Below are 11,596 nucleotides of genomic sequence, written 5' to 3'. Positions count from 1 at the left end.
CATACCATGATGATAATATATTATGTCTCTGCAGGATTTAGTGATATATTGTGTCCCTACACGCTGTCACTAAAATCATAAAAGCTGCATTGCTTAATATAGAATCATTTATCAAATAGCAAATGCCATTTTATTTGACCACTTAATCCTGAGAATCGATACTGGGGTATAAACCTTCACAGAAATGAGAAGATCTACAAACTCACAACGCGTGGAGTGGAGCAGAAACATATATAGAACCCTGAGGGACATACGTCGGTTAAATGTAAAGTTTAAGTGGCATTCTTAATAATCAATGACGGATGTAAGGATGGTGTTCAGTTGGGCTGGCCACCAGTGGTCAGCCGACTTATTTTCTTCATTTATCCATTTTTTATTCGCCGTTTGGCCAAAAACATTTTGAAAGGATGACGCAAACAAGTCATTGAGCAAACATTAATAAACTAATATCGCAGGATCAAGCTGTGAACTGCTTGATTAGATTAGGTTTTTAATTTATCTTATTTTCACTGGCCCCAGCGGGAAAATGCTTGGTGCATTTACTGACCTGGACGGTTTAAAAGGTATCTGGGAACAGGGCCATTTGTTGTTTTTATTGAATTTTATTAGTCAAACAAATGTAACAAAGGCACAGTAAAGTAGGCTACTTAGAATCTAAAAGGATAACACAAAAAAGGTCCTGAGGAATTGTTTCCATTGTGGTTCTATGTATTCAATTTATCAACAGAACACAGAATTATAACACATTAATACATGTCATCAACAAATACAAATAGCTATATTTACAGAGGAGAAAAAGGAAAAACAGCAGTGGTGTATGACTCCTCATTTCAATGCGAATTAATATCCAACTCCACTTGTAGTTTCCTAGTTTAGAGACCAGGATTACTGCATGTTTTATGTGAGGCTACCTACACTAGGGGACACGTGGAGAACATGCAAACTCCACACAGAAAGGCCCTTTCCCCAACCCCGCCTCGGGTATGGGCACTGATGATGCGGAGGAGGGAACCCGGAATCGAACCCAGGACCTTCTAGCTGTGAGGTGACAGCACTACCGACTGTGCCACCGTGCCCAGTCACTTGTAGTTTGCTTTGTTTGGCATAGTATTAGAATGAGAATATGGTGCTGTGGGTGTCACTCACTTTGGGGAAGAAATTAGACAGGTATGAGGTCACTGCCCATAACATTACCGTAAGGTAATGACATCTGGTATTACCCCTGTAATACACATAATCCACAAATGGCTTCTTGGATGCAACACTTCAACTTCAAGTATTCAAGCATCCCAAAACTCATCCCACACTATCACTGACAATGTAAGTGTTCTCCATTGTGAAATGATTTAATCGACTGAAACCCTCCTGTATTACCTTTGCAGTGACGGTGAGCTCACTGTATGTGATGAAACATTTGCCACACTGCCCACAGTGGTAGTGTTACAGTCCTGTATGAATTCACTGGGATCCCATCAAGTATGGACTCTATGGAGCCTTTTGACATGACCTAGTTGGCTGAACCGTACTCTCACAGTGGTAGGGTTTTTCTCCCATATGAATTACTGTGTGAGTTTTGAGCTCACTGCTGGTGTTGAAACTTTTCACACACACTCCACAGTGATAGCGATTCTTTCCTGCATGACCTCTCTGGTGACTTTTTAGAGTAGTACTACTGCTGAACTTTTCCCCACACAGGTTACAGAGGAAGGGTTTTTCTCCAGAATGAATTCTCAGGTGAGTCCTGAGGTTGCCTCGGGTGCTGAAACTTTTCTCACACTGGTGACATTGGTAGGGTTTCTTCCCTGAATGACTTTTCATATGACTTTTTAGACCACTGCTACTCTTGAAATGTTTCCCACACTGGCCACAGTGGTAGGGTTTCTCCCCTGTATGAATCCTCAGGTGAACTTTAAGACTATTGCTGTTGCGAATCATTATCCCACACTCGTCACATTGGTAGGGTTTCTCTCCTGTATGGGTTCTGAGGTGTATTTGGAGTGCACCGCTGGTTTGGAAGATTTTCCCACACTTGTCACAGTCGGTCCGTTTCTCCACTGGCAAATTATAATCTGAAGAGAAGGGAGATAAATAAATGCATCACAGATTAAGGGATTTTTTTTTAATCAACACTTGCCAACTGAAGTAGTTAAGGCCTATTCATAGTTTGGATTTTTTTTTTTAAATACTGTTTTTATTAGGCATTTTTGTACGACAATTTCAGATTAGACAATAAGTAATTCAGTTAAATAAAAATGAAAAAAATAACAGGCCATAGTTTGGATTTTTGGTGGTGAGGATGTTGGTGGTTTGGATGTCGCCAATGTTGTGGTTGGATGAGCGGTGGGCAGTAAAAACAGAGAGAAGGGCTGGAGAGAGCGGTGGTTTGCTCTTCACCGCGGTTCAGTGACGTCATGTTGTAGTTGCGTTGGTCACCTCACCACCGAAAATCCAGACTATGAAAGAGCCTTTACAAGCTCGTAGCGCGCGCCACGAGCTTGTAGGTCTGCTATTTTTGAAAAATCGAAGAACGACTGACATAAACTGTCAGGATGTAGAAGACATTTTTAGAATCTGATCTCAGGTCAAAATGGGTTAATGATGATGATACAGATATTATTGAATGATGATACAGATATTATAGTGAACAGTTTTATAGTGAAAAGTTGTTTGGGTAGCAGCATGAAACTTACTGGGGTCCAGGCGGTCAGATTCCTGTTGAATAGACTCCACAGGCTGGTCTGGAATGAAGGAATAGAATAAGGACTTTGAAGTAAGTGATCATTTTCAGAGCTTTCGTGCTCCAGGCGGTATGATGGAATCATATGAAAATTCCACCCGCTTCGAATGGTATCAACCGATAATTCGCAGTAGGATCTTATCGACCTACTGGATGTAGTCTGTGAGCCTATTGGCTGCGATTGGCATTGATAAAACGAAAACCCGGAAAACGACCGGATTAAGGTTGGCGAACAGGCGTTAAGGTTGGGACCGCGCTGCTACGTGCTTGCGGTTTTGTTTAGGTGAGGGTATGAGGACGCTTGTCGGTCTCAGTAGGCTCCCAGCATGTGCCGTAAGATCGGCTTGATAAGTAACCTACTGGGAATTATCGGTTGATTTTCACTCGAATCCACTGAAAATTCACAGGGGATGATGTTATAAAGAGGCTACTCAAGCCCATAATAAAGTATTGAAATTTGAATGGAATTATAGAGGTAAAACACTAACAGAATATAGAGCTATTTAACACTTATTTTTAACCAAAGAAAATCACTTATTATACCTTTAAAGATTTCTCATAATGTTCCAAAACACTATATTAATTCCAAACCTTTCCAGGAATTTCACCACATTGTATTTTTGGCAGCTACAACAGAAGAGAAAAAGAGCAAGCACTAAAACAAACCATTTCTATTCACCAGGACGGCGATGAGAAACAACTGGTGAGAAACAGTGGCGGCTGGTTCTGGAGAACTCATCTTCACCTGCAGGCTGCTGGGCTCTGGAATGAAGGAATCAATAGAATAGGGACTTTGATGTGACATGGGTTTTAGATGAAGGTTGAATGTTAAAACAGTGTGAACAGAGGGTGTAAATAAGTGTTTTACAAAGGACTGCATGGTGTGACTATTTTTTCACAGAAGTATGTTTTATAGCATTTAGCACCAAAGATATAAAGTGGGAGGCTACAAACCTGGAGGAGTGTGGTTAGAGCGTGGCGGCGCGGGGGCGATGGGTTTGTAACGCATGGCGAGGTCACTCCGCAGCTCCCCGTAGGACGACGCGGACGCGCCACTTCCGTCCGACCCGTCGACCCGATGCTTATACAGCTTTACTGGTGGTGGTGGTGAACTCCTAAGAGCTGTGCATACACAGAAAACGACGTGTTATGTTTTTGTATTATAAATAGAGATAAAGGAATGTTACACATTGCTTTCTGGCTTTATTTTGTAATCTATAGTATACATGCATGCGGGGGGCGTGATACTATTTATAAATTGCTGTAGGAAAAAGCCTTGGTGTGTGTGTGTGTGTGTGTGTGTGTGTGTGTGTGTGAAAACACTGCTTTTGGCTTAGACCATATGTCGTTTGACCATTTAACTTTGTAATTACAAAATATTTTTCGTTTCAAGTTAACACAAAGCATGCTCTGAAAGATATAAACCAAATCTGCCTCACTGAGAATAGAAAGAACTACCTTAATCTAGGGCCCCTTAAAAAAATCAAGCTGATTTGCATAGAGTTTACATTGAAATAAAAAGCTAATAAATATATTAGCTTTTTTGGTGTGAATGAGGTTTTATCCCAGTTGAAGCTGGCAGTGAGTGGATAATTTATGTATTTAATATAGCAATGAATGAGTTCAAAACTATATTAAACAGATACCAGGTACTTACTTATTACCTGGTAATTACCGTACTGTAAAATGAAGGGTTACCATTTATTTTTGTATGATGTGGCTCTGTAAACCATGAAACTTACTGGAGTGTGGGTTGTCTTCAGGTTCCTGTTTAATAGAAATGTCTTCAGGTTCTGGAGAGTTCATCTTCACCTGCAGTCTGGACTCCACACACTGGCCTGTAATTAAATAATTGAAAAGGGACTTTAATAACTGGAGATCTAGTGGTCTCAAGAATAACAAAAGAAAATTGGCTTAAACCTAATGTATATGGGTGTATTTATGTTAGGGAAGAAATCACACTGTTTAACTGCCCAAAACATCAAATACATAATTAAATAACTAACTAAAAGGAATAATTAAAACCAGTGTTAGGCAAGTTAAGCTACAGGTAGGTGTCAATGGACTCTTTTGATGCAAATAAACGTCTAAAGTGAATAAGGCGATATAGCCCATCCGTTTTGAATGTTTCTGCAACCAAGCATCATTATATGTCCACCCTTCCACCATTTATAGTCCAACCCACCCCACCCTCCCAAACAATGAATGATTGCTAGTGCTACTGTATGGGGCTGTTTGGATTTTGATGTGTCACGGGTTGTAGGAATGGTTTCATGTAAAACAGGAAGCACGGGCCAGGGTGTATAGAATTGTCCTTCAAACATTGAGCTTTGACCCAAAATACATCCCCAAGGTACAACTTATAAAGTTATACCTTATACATTATGTTCATAAGGAATGGGAGATCATATTTCATCATTCACATGAACCAGGCTATTGTTCTCGATTTATGGGCCTGATATTCTGGAATATTGCCGGGCAAGAAAAGAGAACATCCCCTCCCTTTGTCATGGGAATGAAGAGGCCATCTCCTGCACAACCCAGCCTCAAGAGCGGCACAACGCCAGGAAAAAAAGAAAAGTCACTGGCTTAAAATGTTGACTAAATAATTGCCCTTGAAATGAAAGTCATGAAAGGTGTCATAAAAGGTGAACATTTGGCAAAAGATTGCCAATCTCCCTTCTCGTGCACGCCGAGGAATGGATTCCGTTTTTCCCCAGGTGTAAAGATAGTTTGCTCTCAGCGAGCCAGGTGCAGATCCTACCGAGTTCAGAGCTGAGGGCCTTTTCAACCTGCAGTTTGTTCCTGTCTGAGACCAGCAGTGCAGAGTCATCTGCGAACAGGAAATAATTGCAGTCACAAGCTGATGTATTGTCGTTTACATATACAGTATTAGGAAACTTAAAGTAAGTACAAAGTAAGTCATCACTTACCAGTGTCTGTGGCAACAGTACTACCCTGGTTGTCTTCTGGGGTTTTCTCCAGGCTACTGGACGAGGAGGCATCACTGCATTCATCCTCCTCACATCTGAGTCTGTAAAAGCATAACTCATGTTACTTGAATTTGAATATGCATTTTTTAAATGCATGTTACAACTACAGAGATAATGTATGTATATATAAATGAAATATTACTGTTCCTTGTGTACCGTTTTTGATTTCGTCCTAGTTTCCTTTTTGGATTAGACACCTTTGCAGCAGCTAACGGGTTGGGATTCTCAGCTGTAGGCTTCCCATTCACAAAATGCTACAAAGATTAAAGCAAAATAAGGTTGCATTTGCATGAAATCACTGCAAAACATATGTGAATATTCAAGATTCATGTAGGTTTTAGGGGCGGCAGTGGCTCAGGGGTAGAGTGGCTGGATGGTGGTGAGTGAATGTAATGCACAATCTATGTAAAGCGCCTTGGATAAAAGGAGCTATATAAATCATGCACCATTTACCATTTTTTTATTTGTCGCATGCTCAGTGAAATATTGGTGTGACAGACTAGACTGTGCTAACAACAATACACATAATATGTTGTGCATTGTTAGCAAATCTACTGTAGTCTGTCATTACATTTACTAATATCAGTAAAGACAAGATAGTGATGACATTTCAATAAAGTTTTGCGATTAACATTAGCCTACCTTGGAGCAGATGTATGTACATGATGTTATTTTGGTGGGGTTTAGTTGAGAATGGGGTCTCCCACATTGCTTTATCCACTGCCTGCATTTCTCTGGTTTGGTTTTGGGTTTTGGAAAGGGAAAAAAGACGACTCCCCCCTCCAAACGTCCGGGATACCGGGTGTCTGAGTTGCAGATTCCATACGCACACCGTTTCACCATGTTGTTGTGACAACGGAGGTGGTTGGGAGCTGAGCTCGAGCAGGTCTTCTTCCTCTGTATCACCCCAGAATGTTCTGAAACAATGACAATTAATTAGGCCTGTCTCACGATGGTTACATATAGTTTAGTGTGACTCGACAAACGAAAACGCAATGTAAACACTACGCATGAATTCTTGTCTCTCGCGTTAAAGCTCCGTTACACATTTATCTTGTAGCCTACCTTAATTTGATTTAAAACCTAAAACATGTTTCATGTTGAGGTAAGGATTGTTTCAACTTCTATCATCAAAGCACAATGAGCACATCATTTTGAGTGATGCGTCTCTGTTCCCCAGATAAATCTCGGGTTTGTAAATGAAACCATTACAAAAATTTGGCTATAACTTAAGATAAAATAAGTATGAATAATTCATTTGACACTGCATGTACTGCATGTTATGAAACAAAAGCTTGGCAGATTGAAAGAGGATAATTCAAGCTTGGCCTAGAGCTGCAATGTTGGTGAGTTTAACGTTGTTTCATACAAGCAGATGGAGGCTATTGCAACTCTAGATTCCCCCCCCCCCCCCCCCCAAAAAAAAGGTTCCATGTTCCCCGCTCAACCAAAAAGAGGTTCTGTTACCCACTTAAAAAAGGTTCTATGTCCCCCACTCTACCATAGGAGCTAGGTTGCTGTGGACAGTTCAGATGTCCACCTACCAGTGACATCATCAATAGGGCTTTCTATTCATGTTTGATTGATTGATTGAAAAATGTGGTGTAGTAGCTTATTGTATGCAGATTTGCAGAATACAAATCCTGCTCATTACACGTGGAGATTTGACCACTAAAAATAATATTATGAAAAAGTGTAAGTGCAATGTAACTATAGGGTTACATCAATAGCATAGCACGACACCAAACTGCTCTAATTGCATGAAAAGCAACATTATGTTGATCTTTACCTGCTGTGTTTCAGTGGTTGAGGACAAACGTCCTCCTGATGATACCACGTTGTTTCACAAATATCACCACCTCTGATAAAGCGACGTGTCCAGGGGGTGTTTTGAGGAGCTGAAGCTGTATAATAAATGAAACGACGCCGTTTCAGTGTTTTCTCTCGTACAGAAGTTCAGACTAAACATCTTTCTACCATCTTGGTTCAGAACACAAACACAACACTGCATTGTGGGTAATTTATGTTCCTCTTCTTAGTTTTGGGCAGATTGGCGTATTGCTGCCCCCCACTGTTGATCTTTGGTAGTGCCCATTGGCCATTGTGTCATTGAAATTATGTATTAACATTTTGCAGAATTACGGTACATTTCAAGCACAACTCAATACAAAGACTGTTAACTGTGAGTGGACGGCCCAATAAAGCATTACACTTGTAACCACCAGAAGTGGGAACTGGGAACACTCTTCTATTCATTCGTCCAGCCTCTCATAATATGAGGATGAATATATATTAATGTATTGTTTAATTCCTGGAAGACAGACCCAGTGCTCGGTATTCCGGCAGACTGGGCACTTCTGTGATTGACAAGCTGTACAGCTCACCAACCCATTGGTGTAGTTGGAATCGGACCAGAGTAAACTACTATCAACATTAACAATATATTAAGTCTCAGCAGGATTTAGTGATATATTTTGTCCTATACACACGGTCACGGTCACCATAAAAGCTGCATTGTTGCTTAATATAGATTAATTATCAAAAATAGGAAATACTATTTGCACTTAATCCCCATACAAATAAATCAACCACTTAAGGCTGCTTTATATTTAATTGCGCAGCGTTGCACCCTACCCTAGAGTAATAATAGTATCATTATGGCATTCATATTATTTTGTTTTTTATGTACAAATTTTCTATTAATGAATGACTCTAAAGACCGTTCTAAAACGAAATACATAAATAGTCCTTGTTAAGAGAAGACGGAGGAAAACATTGTGGAACTAGAACTGCACTCTGCCGAGTGCATACTTGCTTGTTGCACACTAGTAGGCCATAAATGGCCTACTAGTGCGCAAGCAGAGCGCGCAAGTACTTTCGAGAGAGAAAGTAGTCTGCGTAGTCAGTTCTGTAGAAAAATTCTCTTCTCTGAAATGGTTTGGATTTCTGTCCTTTATCCTAAAGTTCTGTTTGGTTTAGTTAGTTATATACTACAACGACGTTAAGCTTAATGGTTAACTTTTTGACAACTACATACAGAGTATGTAGTTGTAATTTGATTAGCAGTATACTGTGGTTACTTGGTTCCAAAAAGTGAAGCCAAGTTTTTTTCAACCGTAAGTCTGTGCCTGGTTTGCTGGGACCAGTTACAACATTACGTCATCGTTGAGAACTGGGACCAGAGTACATGGTGTGTATATGACGTAATGTTGTAACTTGTAACTAGTCCCAGCAAACCAGGCATACACTTACGGTGTATGACTAGCTCTCAGTGATGACGTAAGAGTGCGTAGAGTATGTAGTTGTAATTTGATTAGCAGTATACTGTGGTTACTTGGTTCCAAAAAGTGAAGCCAAGTTTTTTTCAACCGTAGGTTTGTGCCTGGTTTGCTGGGACCAGTTACAACATTACGTCATCGTTGAGAACTGGGACCAGACATGGTGTGTATATGACGTAATGTTGTAACTTGTAACTTGTAACTAGTCCCAGCAAACCAGGCACAGACTTACGGTTGAAGAAAACTTGGCTTCACTTCGAAGAGACCAAGCGAAATGATTACTTGCGCGCTCTGCTTGCGCAAGTAAATAGGATATCTACATGTGACTAGTGTATTAAAGTATAGGCCAACATGTGGCGTAGCACCACCTCATGCACAATAGCACCACCTTGTGGACGGTTTTGCAACAATAATTGGGGAGGAGGTATGGGCCACTTTGCTGTTTGCATGAGAAATGTGGCACCTGACACACGCGCACACACACACACACACACACACACACACACACACACACACACACACACACACCCCTCCTCTCCGGTCAATGTGACCTACTAAAATATATTTATACTCCATCTCCATATTTTGAGTCATCTCCCAAGGACAGGCGGGCTATTTCTGCTCCATCCTCTCCCTCCCTCTCTCTCTCTCTCTCTCTCTCTCTCTCTCTCTCTCTCTCCCTAGCAGACCTATACAAGCTCGTAGCGCGGCACCGTGTGCCGCGCTACGAGCTTGTAGATCTGCTATTCTTCAACAGCTAAAGCATAACATAATGCTTGAAACACCAAAAGGGCGGCTGTGGCTCAAGAGGTAGAGCAGCCGAGCAGGTCGTCCAATGATCCCTGGGGTCGGCGGTTCCAATCCCTGCTCCTCCTCCTCCTCCTCCTAGACAAGACACTGAACCGAGTGCCCTTTCTGAAACCAGTCCCTTGACTTGAAGTGCTCTCGGGAGGTTCCCTCGTCAGGAAGTGCCCCTGCAGCTGAATCAAGTTCCCTTGATTAGGGTGCTGGGTAGGCTATAATAAAAAAACTGTTTGGAAATACACTCGCCCTCCGTGTGAAGAAACAGGAAACAGACACCATTCGTTGCCATGGTTACCATCATAAAATTGTGTTACCTGTTATTTTGTTTGTACAGTTATATTGCATTGCATCGTGTATGTTTGTGTGACATGTGGATTTCATTAATATGGAAAAAGGAAATACAGCGTGACTGTCAAAAAGGACCTGTCATACACATCCATGGTGTTTATAAATCATTGTGTTAAAAGTTGTTTTGTTTGTGTGGTTTCATTTATAGTTTTTCATGGTGGGGTAAATAAAGAGCCCTTGTGAACATCAGTTGGAGCGTTGTCTATTCCGCATCAGATGAAGATTGTTTAGGAGGAGTTTATTTATAATTTATTTGTGGCGGTACTTCCATCTGTAGGTGGCGGTTTCCATGCGGACAGAGAGCAGGGCTGCACAAGGCAATGGAGTCTAGATCGGCACAGACTCGCTCTTGAGGGCTTTATAAGCCACTTCCACTCAAGGCTGCTTGGTTTCGGACGACACTTAATATGGCGCGTGAACGCGTGAACGCGTGAACGCGCACATCGAGGGCGAGTGGCGAGGAGCTGGTTTCAGAAAGGGGGCTACGTTGCCTCCAATGAGTCGGTCGGTGTGAGCTAAACTCAGCTCGCCACCGTCGGTGTGTGAATGTGGGAAGTGAGACCTGCCCCCTATGTACAAGGAGGAGCAGTGCACCAAAGCATTATGGGTATTGTTGTCAATGTTAGGCTTTAGTTCAATGTTTGTTTTGTAAACGCATCGACAATGAAGGAACATTTACGCCATGATGTGTCATTTACGTCATATTGTCTCTTTATTGTTAACGGTGTTTAATGTAAACGCATCGACAATGAAGGAACATTTACGCCATGATGTGTCATTTACGTCATATTGTCTCTTTATTGTTAACGGTGTTTAATGTTTGTGTTTGCACCGTTTGTTTTACATCACCTAATCAAAACCAGTTAGTTAGACTTTAATATATTAGCGCCCCTCACTTCACACGGGTGTGATTTTTGTCTTACACAAACATTAAATTCCCATTGGACAATGAATGGAGAACATCATAGTGAGCAAATCCAGTGCCAACTGCAGCCTCCTCCTCCAAACCTTAAATACTGTATAATCAGAATATGATCAGGTTATCATCTGGTACACATACATTATTTTCCCACGGGTCAGCAGAATTGTTATTAATAGACTGAGACAATACTATTGTTACTAATAAAGTTTTATTAAATGCTTCCACTGCTCAGTATACTGTATAAGGTGATTAAAAAGATGGCTTACAATACAGTACGTTATGAATGAATCATTACAATACAGTCATTTATCAATGAATCATTACAATACAGTCATTTATCAATGAATCATTACAATACAGTCATTTATCAATGAATCATTACAATACAGTCATTTATCAATGAATCATTACAATACAGTCATTTATCAATGAATCATTACAATACAGTAATACACCTGGTGTGTGTGTGTGTGTGTGTGTGTCTGTGTGTGTGTGTGTGTGTGTGTGTGTGTCT

At 40.9% G+C, this 11,596-nt stretch overlaps 1 protein-coding gene across 4 annotated transcripts; it reads right to left on the bottom strand.

The window, feature by feature from the left end:
* Positions 1-646: 646 nt before the first annotated feature.
* On the bottom strand, positions 647-7,722 carry LOC308327316 (uncharacterized protein). 4 transcript variants are annotated; one of them, XM_080780642.1, is made up of 10 exons: positions 7,590-7,722; positions 6,373-6,647; positions 5,887-5,984; positions 5,671-5,771; positions 5,502-5,570; positions 4,476-4,575; positions 3,692-3,852; positions 3,404-3,499; positions 2,691-2,738; positions 647-2,069 (listed from the first exon to the last, which is right to left on the bottom strand). In XM_080780642.1, the coding sequence occupies exons 2-10, from the start codon at positions 6,571-6,573 to the stop codon at positions 1,486-1,488; spliced, it is 1,458 nt and encodes a 485-aa protein (XP_080636768.1). In that variant the 5' UTR covers positions 6,574-6,647; positions 7,590-7,722; the 3' UTR covers positions 647-1,485. The 4 variants fall into 4 exon arrangements, with proteins under 4 accessions (XP_080636768.1, XP_080636766.1, XP_080636767.1 ...); XM_080780640.1 differs by having other exon boundaries at positions 3,692-3,859; positions 4,480-4,575; XM_080780641.1 differs by having other exon boundaries at positions 3,692-3,859; positions 4,480-4,575; positions 7,520-7,686.
* Positions 7,723-11,596: the final 3,874 nt, after the last annotated feature.

This window comes from Protomyctophum bolini (assembly GCF_963924005.1).
Source record: "Protomyctophum bolini genome assembly, chromosome: 13".
In the NCBI taxonomy this organism is placed as follows: Eukaryota; Metazoa; Chordata; class Actinopteri; order Myctophiformes; family Myctophidae; genus Protomyctophum; species Protomyctophum bolini.
The sequence above is the reverse complement of the archived record's forward strand: the minus strand, read 5'-3'. Positions and strand labels throughout refer to the sequence as shown.

Excerpts from the sequence above, each read along its gene's own strand:
- LOC308327316 (XM_080780640.1), bottom strand. The coding sequence starts at position 6,573 with ATGGTGAAACGGTGTGCGTATGGAATCTGCAACTCAGACACCCGGTAT. Across the intron at positions 2,739-3,403 it reads CGTCCTGGTGAATAGAAATG|ACCAGCCTGTGGAGTCTATT; the intron begins GTTTGTTTTAGT and ends CCTTCATTCCAG. Across the intron at positions 2,070-2,690 it reads ATCTGACCGCCTGGACCCCA|ATTATAATTTGCCAGTGGAG; the intron begins GTAAGTTTCATG and ends CCTTCTCTTCAG.